This window comes from Leptopilina boulardi, unplaced genomic scaffold, assembly GCF_019393585.1.
Source record: "Leptopilina boulardi isolate dan_hultmark-lab unplaced genomic scaffold, ZJU_Lbou_2.1 LbouV2_347, whole genome shotgun sequence".
NCBI classification, from domain to species: domain Eukaryota; kingdom Metazoa; phylum Arthropoda; class Insecta; order Hymenoptera; family Figitidae; genus Leptopilina; species Leptopilina boulardi.
Genome location: NW_026137915.1, coordinates 347,630 through 363,980, shown reverse-complemented (window position 1 = coordinate 363,980; position 16,351 = coordinate 347,630). Strand labels below are relative to the sequence as shown.

At 30.5% G+C, this 16,351-nt stretch overlaps 1 protein-coding gene across 1 annotated transcript; it reads left to right on the top strand.

The window, feature by feature from the left end:
- Positions 1-1,666: 1,666 nt before the first annotated feature.
- LOC127286082 (uncharacterized) lies at positions 1,667-2,216 on the top strand. Its single transcript, XM_051312377.1, has 2 exons — positions 1,667-1,670; positions 1,771-2,216. Exons 1-2 carry the CDS (start codon positions 1,667-1,669, stop codon positions 2,214-2,216), a joined length of 450 nt encoding a protein of 149 aa, XP_051168334.1.
- The last annotated feature ends 14,135 nt before the right edge of the window (positions 2,217-16,351 follow it).

The following is a 16,351-nucleotide window of genomic DNA, read 5'->3' as shown; positions in this document are numbered from 1 at the left end:
ACGAAATCACACGCGGTTTAGATTTTGTTTATGTTTTTATTGATGATTTTTTAATTGTCTCAGAATCCAAAGAACAGCATTTAGAGCATTTAAATATTTTTTTTAAACGTTTAAATGATTACGATGTAGTTATTAATCCGACAAAATGTGTTTTTGGCGTGTCGGAAATTACATTTCTCGGGTACACTGTAAATTCTCGCAGCATTGAACCTTTGAAAGAGAGAGTTGAAGTTATCATTAATTTTCCAAAACCAACGACAATGAAAAACTACGATGTTATTTAGGAATGTTTAATTTTTATCGACGATTCATTCCTCAGGCGGAAAAAATTTTACAACCCCTCAGCAATTTGTTAAAAGGTCAAAAAACAGGTAACATGGAATAACGGTGCAGAGATTGATTTGACTCTTCGAAAAAAGCTCTCGCGAATGTCGCTTTACTCGCGCACCCGGTACTCGGGGCTAAATTAAGTATTGTCGTCGACGCATCCGATTATGCAATCGGAGCGGTTTTACAACAATTAGTAGATAACGCATGGCAACCACTTGCTTTTTATACAAAAACATTATCTTCTGCACAACAAAAATATAGCGCGTACGATCGCGAATTGCTCGGTATGTATTCTGGCGTTAAACGATTTCAGCATCAAGTGGAAGGGAGGCCATTTATTATTTTTACGGATCACAAACCACTTGTGTACGCTTTTCAACAAAAGTTGGAAAAATGTTCTTCGCGACAGTTTCGTCATTTAGATTACATATCCTGGTTGAGTACAGGAGTTCGACTTGGGTTTTCAAGTGGTACGCACCTCTTCCGAAAACCAGATTGTAAAGACCATGGATCTTAAAATATTCATCGATTGGTTACTTAAGGAAAGTATTCGCCTTTGGTCTACGCTTCAAGAATAAAAATAAGGGTCCACTATCTGCCTGCGAGCTATCCTCAGCAAATGAAAGGATCATGAAATTGGTTCAAGAATCAATATTTTCCGAAGAAATGAAAGAATTGAAGGAGAAGCAAGATCTATCACCGAATCATAAATGGAAAGATTTAATCCATTTCTCGACGAAAATGGTTTGATACGAGTAGGTGGTCCATTAAAAAATTGTGACATCCCTCCCTCACAACAAAAGGATATTCAGGATATCCTTGGGACGTCCTGGGGATATCGATTTGTTTTCGGCGGTTTGGATATCCCTGGGATATCTTAGAGATGTCCATGGATATCCAGAGGATATCTTAGGGATATCCGAATCGCCAAAAGCAAATGGATATCCCCAGGACGTCCCAGGGATATCCTGAATATCCTTGTGTTGTGAGGGCTTACTCTAAAAAATATCCTCTTTTAATTCCTAAGGATCACCACATCACGACGTTGCTTATTCGGAACGAACACATTACCAATTGTCATGCTGGATCACTGACTACATTGTATGCAATACGTAAAAATTATTAGATAGTAGACGGCCGACAACAAGTTCGAAAAATTATAAACACTTGTATAATTTGTGTAAAAGCAAATCCTCCGAAAACTGAATATCTTATGGGCAATATTCCAAGAGTGCGAATCACGGAAGCAAAACCTTTTTACAACGTGAGAGTCGACTACTGCGGGCCTTTTTATATTAAAGAGAAGAAACATCGCAAAAAAAAACCAAATTAAAGTATGGGTATGCGTATTTGTTTGTCTCGTTGTAAAAGCTGTACACCTGGAAGTTGTTACCAGTTTAAGCACTAAAAATTTCATTGGAGCTCTTAAACAATTCACAGCAAGAAGAGGCAAACCGAAAAATATCTATTCGGACAATGAAACTAATTTTATAGGAGCTAACAATGAGTTATATTCGTTTTTACAATCGAAAAAACACAACGACGAGGTTCTTGAACATTTACGCAAAAAGGATGTCAGCTGGCACTTTATTCCGCCACTTTCACCGCATTTTGGGAGATTATGGGAAGCTGGTGTCAAATCATTTAAATACCATCTTAAAAGAATTTGTAATGATTTAGTCACATTCAAAGAATTCAATACTTTGATAATTGAGATCGAGACAATTTTAAACTCCCGTCCTCTTACTCCTATCTCCACTGATACAAATGATTTAATTGCTCTAACTCCTGGTCATTTTCTCAAGGGCAATTCATTGATGAGTTTACCTGAACCTGACTTCGGGAACACACCAAACAACAGACTGTCAACATGGGAACTTATTTAGAAAAAACAACAGGAATTTTGGAAGAGATGGCATAAAGAATATATCAATGAACAAAATCTGAGGTCAAAATGGAACAAAGGATGTCACAACATCAAAAAGGATACACTAGTTATCCTTCGAGAACTCTCACCTCTTCTTTGTGATTCGTCGGAAAGAAAGAACACTATTTAGAGACCTTAAGTAATTTTCAATTATCTAAAGGTTAAATTTATGTGTAATGTATTCCAATAGCAATTTTCACTATTCAATTTTTTAAAAAAAATTACAAAAATGAATTTGTTCTTACATTTATATTTAAACGTAAATTCAGTGCTAAATTATTATAAGATTGTTTTCCTCCTTTGTTTTTGTTTTGATCAATTTTATCAAAATCTCTCAAAAGAGGGAATGTGTTCAGTGTAAATTCTAAATACACATTTAAATAAAATATATAATCATCGCAGTCATCGGAAGACTCCCGTGAGGGGAAGCAGTATACCCCCACTCTACTGGCCGGGCCATAAACACGGAGCTCGAGGGACGCATGCTCCGCGGGGGCCTGAGCAGCGTTCTCGGGCCTAATGACATTTTATATTTATGGCCCCTAATAAGTTTTTCATGGAAATTATAAAATTTTTTAATATTAACAATTTTTAATTTTTTTTAACATATTCTAATTCCTCGTAATTTCACGATTTCGGGCATATGTTGTTCGAATTAAAAATGTCAATATTTAAAAATCTTATGATTTTCATTGAATTTACTGAAGGGTAAATTTTTTTTACTATACATTTTTCTTCGCATTTTAATAAAAAAACACAAATTTCCCATCACACTTTCAGGCTTAAGACTGTCAGCATAATTATATAAGTATTATGCTGGCGTGTTTAAAAAAGTGTGTTTATTTATCAAAACACAAAAAACAATATGAAATTGTTAAACACAATTTTAATAAAATTTATAAATATAATTTTTTTTAAGTATGAAATGGATGTGCTTTATATTCACTTTATATATATTTTTTATACCTTTGAAAAAGGTGAGTTAATATAAATATATATTTTTCATACCTTTGAAAAAGGTGAGTTGGTATAAATATTTTTTTCATACCTCTTAATAAGGTCAGTTGGTATGTGTATGTCAGGGTTGTTAAACATCTTCAGATTAATAATCTGAAACATGAATCACTGAATGAATCAGTGAAATAATGTGATAATTCATCTTTAAAACAATTGAAATTTTGCTGCAAGTTCAAGTCGAAACTCATTATAAGTGTAATAGTATTAACACACCAATAGTTGAGAACTCTCGGTCCCACCCCTATTGGCCACGCCCATAGTGGTGAAAATCAGAAAATCACCAAAAACGGTGACTGACTGACTGACTTTTGTTGGACTTCAAAATAAGTCTTAGTTTATCTTATTTGAATTTTTTAAATGCATAGTTTCATTTATTAATCTTTTGTATATGTTTGATTTGTTCGAATCATTATAGTCTATTTCAGCATGAAGATTCAACGTCAATAAGTAAGTAAATATTAATTATTAATATTAGTTTTAATTTTTTACTTGCAAATTTTTTATTTTACTGTCTAAATCTGAATTAGTAGTTTTTCTACTAATGAAAGAGTGCGAATTCGTTTACATAATATAATTTCTTCCCTTGTATTATGTAGTTCTTTAAAACGTCAAATAAAAAAATTTTTAGTTTTTAACCATTTTAGAATTTTTTTTAAATTGCAATAAAGTTTTAAAAAATCCGTACGAAATATCAAGAATTATTTAAATAAAATATTTTGAAAAAAAGTTATAGAAAATTGTGAAACTAAAAAAAATATTTTTAAGAAGTTACTCTGAAGAAAAATTTATTTGATTCAAATACTCGGTTACTTGATTATTATCAAGTAAATATTTATTTGTATTAAATATTTATTATTTGAGTCAATTAAATGTTATTTTTTTAAATATAGAAATTATTGGTTCAAATACAATTTATTTAATTCAAATAAAAAATAGTTGGTTCAAGTAAATATTTATTTCATAATACTCAAGTAATCGAGTATTTCAATCAAACAAATTTTTTTTTCAGTGTAGCAAAACAACTTTAAGATATGAATGAGATTTAGCCGCTAATTAGTTGTAGAAAAAAATTATTGACATTCTTTTATTTTTTTAAAATAGGGTACTTTCCTGAGTTAATAAATAAACTTATTAAAGCACCCTCTATAAAATCGTACACTGAAAAAAAATTTTTATTTAATTCAAATTCTTTAATTTATTTCAAAAATATTTAATTGGTTCAAATACTTTTTATTTAGATTAAAAAAATATGTATTTGATTCAAATAACTTGTGTTATTTCAATCCCATTTGTGTTAACCAAATAAATCGTATTTAGTCCATGTAAATAATTAATTAAATTGAATACATGAATTTATTTAATACAAATAATGAGTTACTTGAAACTATTCATTCATTTATTTCACTCAAATATTTCGTTTCTTTGATACAAATAAAAAGTATTGGATACAATAAATTTATTTTACTGATTCTAATTAACTAACTTATTTAATATAAATAATGCGTTATTTAATGTTAATACACTATTTTATTAAAGACAAATAAAATATTTTGATCAATTAAATATTTAAGTGTAATGAGAATAATGAGTTATTTTATACTATTTATTTATTTATATATATTATTTAATACTAGCAACTTTGTCGTCCGCAAGCGGCCGACAACATTGCTAGTATACATTAACCATATTTTTATTCATTTTTTTATCAAAAAAATTTAATATTAGAAATGTAAAAAAAAATTTCTTTATATTGGATCTACCACCCAAGTAGCACGGAATATTGCTTGAATATCAACCGGGAATATTTTTGTGACATTCAGGAGATATCATAATGTCCTCTTTACGGGAACATTCCTCGGTGATGTATCTATGTGACGGTCTTTCACACAAAAAATGTAACCCATTACAAAACTTACATTCTACATTTATTAAACATAAATAATTCTGTGGAACTTTACTTTCATCGAAATCTTCAAAAGACATTATTGAAACTCCTGCACTTTTTTTATTCCGATTATCGTTTTTACATGCCAAATTCTTTTCTTCACACATTCTTTTCATCTTCCGTTGCCGTAGAAAATTTTTCTTCTTACATGACAAATTATTTTCTTGACGCACTTTCTTTTCATCTTGAGTTTCCATTGATATTTTTCTTTTCCTACATGCCAAATTTTAATCCTTGCGTATTTTCTTTCTATCTTCAGTTTTTAAAAGATAATTTCTTTTTTTTGCATGTCAAATTTTTTTGCGCTCTTTCTTTTTTATTTCTGTTTTATTACGATTACGTTTTCTCAATGTCTTATTCTCCTGTCTTATTATTTTCTGCTCATATATAACTTTGCGCCTTGCCTTCCTTTTTCTTCCCTTCTCTTTAATTGCTCGATTTATCTTTTTATCATTTTCTATACTCAGAAAATTTTTCATTTTTAAATATTCATGTGGTGAAATTTTGTTCACATTATTATCAGTTGTACGAATTATTTTCTTTTCACTAGTGTCATTTAGAGAATGTTTAATTTTTAAATATTGTGTTAATAGAACTCTGTTAATATTATTACTGGGAAAAGTATTAAAAACAGAACAACAGTTTAAAATATAATTTATATGTTCCTGAGTTCAATTTATGAAAAGACGGTTCTAATCATTCTCTATTATCGAATTCCTATTGTGAGACGATCTTACTGTCGGAAAATGATTTAAGCGATTATTTTCAAACATTGACTTAAAATGGTTTCTCATTTTGTTATTATCAGTTTCATAATTTACACGGTTTCGCATTACGTTAAATAATATAGATGTTACAAATGCTATTGTATATACTCCACACTCAACACTACCAAAAGGTTGTTGATTAACAGCTTCAAAAACTACTGTTGGTTTAAAAGGGAACAATCTAATTAAACATTTTATTTGATGCACATTTAAACACCCCTCATTAAGGCTATCAAAAATATAAAGCCTTACTCTATCGTAATAAACACAAATTCAGTGACCATAATTGTTATTACCGCTAAAAAGTATTTGAATATGTTTATCACCTTCTCTAATTGAGACAATAAAATCAAGCATTTGTACATACAAAGTACTTTGCATATTAAAAAATGAATTGGAATCTTTTTTTAAGGGGACTTTCTGGTTTAGAATTTCAAAAAAATCTATTTTTTTTGCTTAAAAATGTTCCATAGGACCATAGAATTACTGTCCCAAAACGTTTTTTTTAAAAAAAGGAAAAAAACAAAAGTTATAACAATATTTATGACGGTATGTATTTCAACAACAATCTACAGTTATCTTATTTACATATTTGGTGTTCCTCTTTTATTGATATTAGCTTGAAACATGTTACTCGAGGGTTTTTGGGGTCGCTGATTACGAATTTGATGTCAGTTTTTAAAAATACAAAATGGCGGATCCAATATGGCGGACGAAAAAATAAAAATTCAACCGGATTTGCTTAAAACTTGTTACTCGGGGGTTTTTGGGGTCGCTGATTACGAATTTGATGTCAGTTTTTGAAAATACAAAATGGCGGATCTAATATGGCGGACAAAGATTAAGAAATTAATTAAATTTAGTTGAAAATGGTTACTTGTGGCCTTTTGAGATTGCTAGTTATGAATATAGGCACAAAACCGAGGGGCTGTTCACTGAAAATCCAATTGAACAATATTTGAGAATTCATTAAAGATTTTTAAGGATTGCTAGTCATTTTTGTAATTCCTATTTTGAAATTAAGGGAAATAGTGCTTTCATTTTATTTGAAGTAATTACTTGCAAGAGTAAGATTGCAAGAAAAATAGATTAATTGTATAATTCGCCGCCGAATTCGCTCGTATGTCACCGTAACCATTCGTGACTCGCAACAATTCTTACTGCATGATTTAGAATTTTACTGGAATCGACGAGATTCGTTTGGATTCGCATAGTATTCGACAAATTCGAACGTCCTTTTCAATAATCGTCGGTAATCTCTAATTAAAATACAATATAGTCAGAATCAAGAAATTTACATTTTCTTATGTTAATTGATGAATATTCGGAAGATACCTAGTATATTCTCTACATTACAAATCGGGTATTCGAGAGTGAACAGCCCCTCGCACAAAACATTAACGTTCTAGGAACGTTTTAAATACATATACACTGAAAAAAAATGCTATAGAATCTAAAGATATGCTATTGCGGGCTGCCAAATGCAGATATTGTTGAATGAATAGCATATGTTCAAATTTTTAAAGCATTGCGTTTGAATCAAATACTTCATTATCAATTTTGAAAGTAATACTGTCGAATTGTTCATATATGCTATTAGTTTAACATTATCTTCAAAAACCCCCGAGTAACAAGTTTTAAGCAAATTCGGTTGATTTTTTATTTTTTCGTCCGCCATATTGGATCTGCCATTTTGTATTTTTAAAAACTAACATCAAATTCGTAATCAGCGACCCCAAAAACCCCCGAGTAGCAAGTTTTAAGCAAATCCGGTTGATTTTTTATTTTTTCGTCCGCCATATTGGATCCGCCATTTTGTATTTTCAAAAACTAACATCAGATTCGTAATCAGCGACCCCAAAAACCCCCGAGTAGCAAGTTTTAAGCAAATCCGGTTGAATTTCTATTTTTTCGTCCGCCATATTGGATCCGCCATTTTGAATTTTCAAAAACGGACATCAAATTCGTAATCAGCGACCCCAAAAACCCCCGAGTAACAAGTTTTAAGCAAATCCGGTTGAATTTTTATTTTTTCGTCCGCCATATTGGATCCGCCATTTTGAATTTTCAAAAACGAACATGAAATTCGTAATCAGCGACCACAAAAACAACGGGATACGAAGTTCTGTTGTAATAAAAAGTTGTTGGATATTCATGACTCAATGAATTATGTTATGAAAACTTTGAACGCGTTTTTCTCGAAAACTCATTTTTCAAACTGGTACAGAGCTTTTCTCGAAATCTACCGAACTGATTTTGAAATCCCAAAAATTTTTCGATGCTTTATTTAACAAACTGGTGCCTAAACCTCTAAAAACTCATATTTCTACCCCCTGTGTTTTTATATGGAGGTAAATTGACCCAAAAACACGGCGTTTTTGCGAGTTTTTGAGAAAAATGTACATAAAAAATAAAAAACCTTTAAAAAAATCGTTTTTGAGGTTTAGGCACAAAAATAAATCCTTATGAAGAGATTCCCGTTTGAAACTTGAATTTATGTATTACAGGTTGCCCGGAATCTAACGTACCAAAAAAAAGGTATCTTTTGGAAGACGCCACCTACAGTTATGAAATTGAACTAAATACATTCAAACATATTTTTTAAATTTTCTCTACGGAATGTGCTACAATGTCCAAAAATAGTTTTTACAATTTCGTTAATACTGTTCTTACAATAAAAGTTTTAAAACCTTCCTTTTTTGTCAATTCTAAACCAGAAAGTCCCCTTAATAATTAATTAAATAATTAATAATAATAATAATTAATAAAATAACATATTCTTTTATGTTGGCCATAGTATACTTCGTTTAATTTTATTTTTGATTGATGAAAATCTAAATATCTTTAACCCTTTTGCTCACTCTCTCTAATATAACCAGTTTTGCCTTTTATTAAATATAATCAATTTTGTCTTTAATTCAATACAACCAATTTTACCTTTTATTAAAAATAACCAATTTTTCCTTTAATTCATTACAATTAATTTTACCTTTTACTAAATATAACCAATTTTTCCTTTAATTCAACATAACCAATTTTTACTTTAATCCAATATAACCAATTTTGCCTTTTATCCAATAAAACTACCAAATATCCAAAAGAATGAGAGAACTATGGTGATTAACTCTGAGGACCCAGGTAATAATTTCTTTTTTCACATTTATTATATAGAAAAATAAAGATGTACCAACCCTTGGCCAATAGAACCTTTGTTAATGAAGATTAACTCTGAGTAAATGTACTGTAGGTTTACATTGACATAGGCACGCCTGACGTCTCGAAATTTTTTTCGTGTATTGTTACATGGAAATATAAAGATAAAAGTCAAAAACTGAAGATGTAATGTATATCTTTCTTTCTCACATCAAGGAATATAACATATAATTTTCATTTAATATTGCATTTCTCTATCTAGAGGATTCAAAATAACATAAGAATATCTTCGCCTAAAAATCTTACTCTTCTTTCTATCTGTTTTCAAAATAAAAAAAATATGTATATACCAGTATTAGACTCTTAGAACAATTACCACAAACAATACCAATCCTTGGGCAATAGAGCCTTTGTTAATGAAGATTAATTCTGAGGGTCCAGGTAATAATTTTTAAATTTTTTTATTAAAATTTTCTAGGGCTCTAATACAGGTAGGGGAGAGTGATAAACAGTGGGACACTTTAATTTTCTGACAAACTACTTAAAGAAACTTGACCAAAATTTAAATGTAAACCATGTTTATGACAGCACACTATCTCCAAAAATTTTAGCCACATTGATTCATTATTTACAAAGAAAATTGAAAAAAAATGTTTTTGACGTTATGGAGTAAATTTTTTCTTGAAATCGAGTTGAAATAAAATGCTGATTTTTATATAGAAAGGACAGTTTTAAAAAAAAGTGTAAATTGTTACTTCGTTTACACATGTTTTTAAGTATAATATCCAATAATTTAAAATATTTTAAAATTTTACAAACAATTTTTATTTAAATAATTTCTTGCGATTGCTCAATTTAAACAGTGGGAGATTAAACACTGGGACAGGCAAAAATTTAAGTTTATGAAACGTGGATTTTGGCAACACTAATTGTAAGTTGTGTCAGCTATACGCATGCACATTTATACTTACACAGCGACTAAAAATGTGATGTTTTATGCTAAAAAACATTAAAAAATTCAAAATTTATAATTATTACAATTATTGTTCGGCAACATTTGAAAAATAACACTTGATAAGAGAACGACTATTCAAATTTTCCTCCAAATTGTTTTTAGGTTATGACCAAATTATGACGTATGATCAGCAGTACTGTAAACGTAAAAAAAATAATAGCAATTTTTCATATGAAACTTGACATCGTATTATAAAAATGTAAAATATTATTAAATTATGAGTATTTTGCAACATTTGTTAACATTATTTAATGAAAATTTAATGAATTTTCAAAGTATGAAGCAGAATATTATTATTGAAACAATTATTCATTATTTAATAATAGGTGTCCCACTGTTTAACACAAACCTTCAAAACAAGAAAAATGTATCAAGTTTCGAAAACTTGAAATTTTTCTATTTAATAACAATATAATTTAAATAGAATATATGCATTATGTAGAAAAGAGTTCATACCTTATGGTAATACCAAAAAGGGTCCAAAAATATATAAAATTGACATATTAATATGTCTTTGAAAAAAAGTGTTCTTATGCCATTTTGAATTGTCTAGATAGAGAAACGCAATGTTAAACAAAGAAGTACTTATGTTATATTCCTTGGTGTAAAAAAGAAAGTTATGCGTTACCTATTCAGTTTTAGACTTTCTTTATAGCTTTTTCACGTGATAAAGGGAGAAAGAAATAATTACCTGGGTCCTCAGAGTTATTAATTAATCCTTTTTAACAGATTGCAGGTCAAGCGAACCCTCATTTGCAAAATAAAGATATATCTCTCTCTCTCCATCACTTGTTCTTTTCTCTGTCACCGAAAACCCAGCAGGGGTCCGGACGGAATAAGTGAATGAATGAATGAATGAATACCAAGATTATTATAGTTAACTAGCAACTTTGTCGTCCGCAAGCGGCCGACTACGTTGCTAGTGTGCATTAACCATATTTTTTATTCATTTTTTTTTCAAAAAAATTTAATATTAGAAATGTAAAAAAAATTTCTTTATATTGGATCTACCACCCAAGTAGCAAGGAATATTGCTCGAATGTCAAGCTGATATCAAGCGGCAATATTTTTGTGACATTCAGGCGATATCATAATGTCCTCTTCACGGGGACATTCCTCGGTGATGTATCTATATGATCTATGTGACGGCCTTTCACACAAAAAATGTAACGCATTACAAAACTTACATTCTACATTTATTAAACCTAAATAATTCTGTGGAACTTTACTTTCATTGAAATCTTTAAAAGACATTATTGCAACTCCTGCAGTTTTTTTATTCCAATTATCGTTTTTACATGCCAAATTCTTTTCTTGACGCACTTTCTTTTCATCTTCCGTTTCCGTAGAAAATTTTTTCTTCTTACATGACAAATTATTTTCTTGACGCACTTTCTTTTCATCTTGAGTTTCCATTGATATTTTGCTTTTCCTACATGCCAAATTTTTATCCTTGCGTATTTTCTTTTCATCTTCAGTTTTTATAGATAATTTCTTTTTTTTTGCATGTCAAATTTTTTTTGCGCTCTTTCTTTTTTATATCTGTTTTATTACGATTACTGTTACGGACGGATTTCCGTAATTTTTTTAATTTTTTTTGTTAAATATTATTCATTAGAAATAATATTTATGTTTATATTTTTATATTTTTTTATCTCAGTTTTTTTTTCTATCATTTTTTTTTCTCGTACAAACAACATTTTTTTTTAAGCACGAGAACTTATTTGACCTTTCCCTAAAAATCTTCCTAAAACAAAAAAAAGAGGAAACGACTATTTATCAGTATAAAAGGAAAATCAGTTCTCGTTAGAATTTTTGTTTTCAGCTATGCTACATCCTACAACATTTTTGCGATCTTGAACAATTTGTAAACATTTAAAAAATGTAAAACCACTAAAGGACTCTTTGTAAAAAAAAAAAATTATAAATAGATGACATCACACCTACACAGGCTGCCAAGGGACGTCAGCCAGAACAAAGGGGGGTATTTGTTACGGACGGATTTCCGTAATTTTTTTAATTTTTTTTTGTTAAATATTATTCATTAGAAATAATATTTATGTTTATATTTTTATATTATATTGTTATTATATTTTAATACTTATACACCTACAACATGAACAACACAAACACATTCACCTATTAATTTTCGGGAACTAGAATATTTAAATAATACTTCTAAATAATTCAATTAATATTTATAATTTCATTTTTTTTAATTATTTTATTTAATTTCCTAATCAAAATTATTTCGCAAATGAATTCAGATTATTGAACTTCATATTGCGAGATGATTTGAACTAAATTATTGATCGATTGCACAAGTTGTGGGACTTACACTGTAAAGAGTTGCCACATTATTTTGGAAAATGAGGAAACATAAAAGTATAAAAGTACATTAGGTGGTTGAACCGATCACGCCACTAGAAAAATGCAAGTTTGCCAAAACTTGCATGGAGACAACGAGGTGTTGATTGCAAAATCAACCCTCCCACCTCCTAAAAATCGCATACCAAATGGGTGTGATCGTTGCCACAAAATTATTATTCGGGGAGTCTTATTTTGTATTTCCCGCAAGGCGGACGTATTACCCGCAAAAAGGCGGAAGAATTTTTATTAAGTTTTGTTCCCACCAAAGGTGGTTGATTTATTAATTTACTCCCCTCAGAAAGGGTCGAGCCTGTCTAATTATCTGAAATTAAAAGTGCATTTTCCACAATTTGTGACGTCGTACAAGCTATAAAAAGTTCATTGAAAAAGAAGGATTATTTTAACAAGCATAAAGTGGTATTGATATAAAAAGTGCTGAGTTCTTAATTCACAAATTATATCGTTTGTTATCTACAGAATTGTTTATATTTCAACCTTATCGTTTAGTTCATTCAGATTTGGTGAACCCAAATTTCTGAATTTATAATGAACGAGGATTGAAATATTGAAATAATTGTTTAAGTACAGTAAATAATTCCAGTTTATTAAAAGCAAGATATAAAATATAGGAAAGTAAAAGATCGACTTCTATATTCCATAGAGTCGTATGACAGCAGAGAGTTCAAAATCCTCGAAGAGTTAGAAAAGTAATGTGATACTTTTCCGTATTATTTTAATTGTATTTATTGAGGTGAGTGTTTCTGAGTTTATAAGCACTACGTGAAATTGCCAAATTTTATAACACACACTATCACACTTACTCTAAATACACAAATTATTTCTCTTGTTGATAAAATCTTTATTTTGTTTTTGGGTTATTTTTATTTGTTGCATTTATGATAAACAATATTTGTTTGTGAGACTTGAATTTAAAAATTCAAGTAGCTTAAAGTAGCAAAGTTTCTAATTGTAATCATTTTATATTAAAGATTTTAATTGGGGAATCGAATGTACACACATTGGGGGTTGTATGAATAAATGTTACCTTATTTTATGTCAATGCAATTCTCAATTTATTTAATCGCCTTTATTTGTGTTATCTCATTTCTTTCTTTATAATCATTTTCGATGAAATACCGTCTACCCGGGGGTGTTGAATAGATAACACTCTAAGCAACAGTCCACTACCTTTTTCTATCTTGTGTAGCGAAGAGCAATTACGCTTACCGAATAAGCGGGTTGTTAATAATAAAGATTAGTGTAGTTTCTAACTTATTATTTTTCTTCAAAATTTATTTTACTTTATTTATTTTTTTGTTAATCAACATCCGTCTTTAACAAAATGGTGGCAGCGGTGGGATTTGTCGCTCATATTTTTGAGAAAATAATTTAAGAGAGAGAAAAATGAGAGATCAGTAAAGAGTGAAAAAAATAAATTTTCTTTCTAAAAATGTACATGTTTTAAAAACACAATTACAAACACACATTAAATACTGAGGATTTAAATAATGAAAAAATGATGCAATTGAATTTATACACCATGAACAATTATTGAAGTGAAAAAATTTATTTATTGTGTCTATGTTATGATGTTTTAATTTTCAGACAAATTTTTTTTTTTTGGGATTTTTGTCAAGTGCGCGAGTAGAATTTTTTTTGTTTATTTTTGTTTGGTTCGCTAACGTCGAACCGAGACACAGTAACTACCCTTGCATTCGGCAAGCTCTGGTTTCTCTAAAAATCCGGGAAAAATTCCTCGACTCAACCTTGCCGGAAGTGTGTAGCCACTTGGGCAAGTGAGAGGATTAAAGTACGAAAAGTACAAAACGCGAATTTAAATTTTTGTTGTTGAATTAAAAATTCTAAATGTTTAATTTTTCGAAGTACGAGCACGAGAGTAAATCCGAAAAACAGAGTAAAATTCGAGAACAAATCTTATCGAGAAGAAATATTAGTCCGGAAAAATTCGATGCGGTAAAAAGACAATTATTCGTGGAAAAAGAAAAAATCAAAGATACGCGTTCAGAAAATAGTTATAGTACATTAGCGCAATCGTTGCGAAAGTTGAACATGTCGGATTAATTAAATCGAGTTATTTATTTGTTACGAATTCAATGACCTACAGTAGCTAGGTAGTTTACGGGGTTAGTGTGTTCGTCATATTACGAAACACTAAGAGAACCGAGTCGCGGCCAGAGTGCTGAATCGGCGGAATACATATAGGTGAAAGAATTAAAATAATAATAAAGGAAAAAGATACAAGTTACAATGAGTCTATAAAAGAATTTTATTTGCGTTAATAGAAGCGAATTATTAAACTTTATTGAGCGATTAGATTTGAGAATTAGAAGAGATGACATATAATTGCTGTATTAATCGAACAGCAGTAGATGTGTGAAGGAGTTTTTTTTTTTATTTAATTGCGGTAAAGAGTATAAAGAATACGAAATACGAAACCGTGTCGTGTTACATAGTCATATGAGTATTTAGAGAAAAAAAATATATATTACATTTTTTTTGATGTAACTATGAGGAGTTTTTTTTTGTTGTTTTTTTGTTTATAAATTCAACTAGTAAAGTTTTTTTTTAATGGCGTTCTTATTGTTCAATGAATTGGTACCGTCTTACGTGCATGAATCGCATAGTAGAGTATTACACAGCGAAGACATAGTTAGTGGATCAGCAGAATTCATTATTACTTCAGAGACAAAAGAAAATTTTATTTCCGCGGAACTTTTATCCACTGAATATTGGCCGACGGACGTCACTGTTGTAAATTTATTTGGGGAACAATTTAGAGTGTTAGGTGGAATTATCGTAGAGGTAGAAGGTTACGAAACATACTTCGAGGTCATTGAGCCAATCTACCCTACTACAGAAAACATTGAAGTAGCAGTGATAGGTTGGAAACAAGCGGGCAGTGTAGGTTGGTTGTCTCACCCGTTAATTAGGGCCTATTACGAAAGCTTCGGAATATCGTCTGAATAATTTAAAAAAAAAAAAAAAAATAACGAATTTATTTTATTTGTTTTTGATCCCTGCGTCCTAACAAAAAAAAAAACCATGACAGACCAGGAACGAAACGGGGAACGCCGTCAATCCGGTAATGGTGGTAACAACCATGGACACGTTGACAACCCTTTCGCGGACAATAGACGCGAAAATTTAAATGCATCAAGTGTAGCAGAACTGTATAGAGATAGGACAGATTTAGGTTTCCATTCCGGGTTACCTCTTCAGCGACCATTTATCGCAAACGGCGAAGAAGATGCTGGCTTTGCCGCTGCCCGATCTATTGCGGATACTTTAAATATACAAACTGCCTTACAACAGATAAGGGTTTTCGATGGAAGGAACATGTCGGTTAAAGATTTTATACAGGATATAGTAATGGCAGCTTTAACTTTCCCTCCTGAATATGAAGGAACTTTAATCGCCTCGGTACTAGGAAAATTGTCAGGAGCAGCAAGGGACTGCACCGACAATAAACAGTTTGCAAGACTCACAGATATAATAGATTTATTGAAAGAAAGATTCGCGCCCGGGCAACCGTTTGAAGTATATTATGGGGAAATCATGAATTTAAAAATGTATAGGAACGAGAACCTAGCCGACCTATATGACAGGTTGTTAAGACTGCTTAGCGGGGCAAGTGCAGCCCTACGTGCTACGTTCGACGCTAATACAGAGACAGTAACCATGAATGTAGTAAAGCAAACAGCGTTAAAAACATTTGTGGGGGCCTTGCCTGATGAAATCATCAATGCGGTTGACGCACGCGCCCCTAGGAATTTAGAAGAAGCTTATAGATGTGCGAAGTCTGCGCA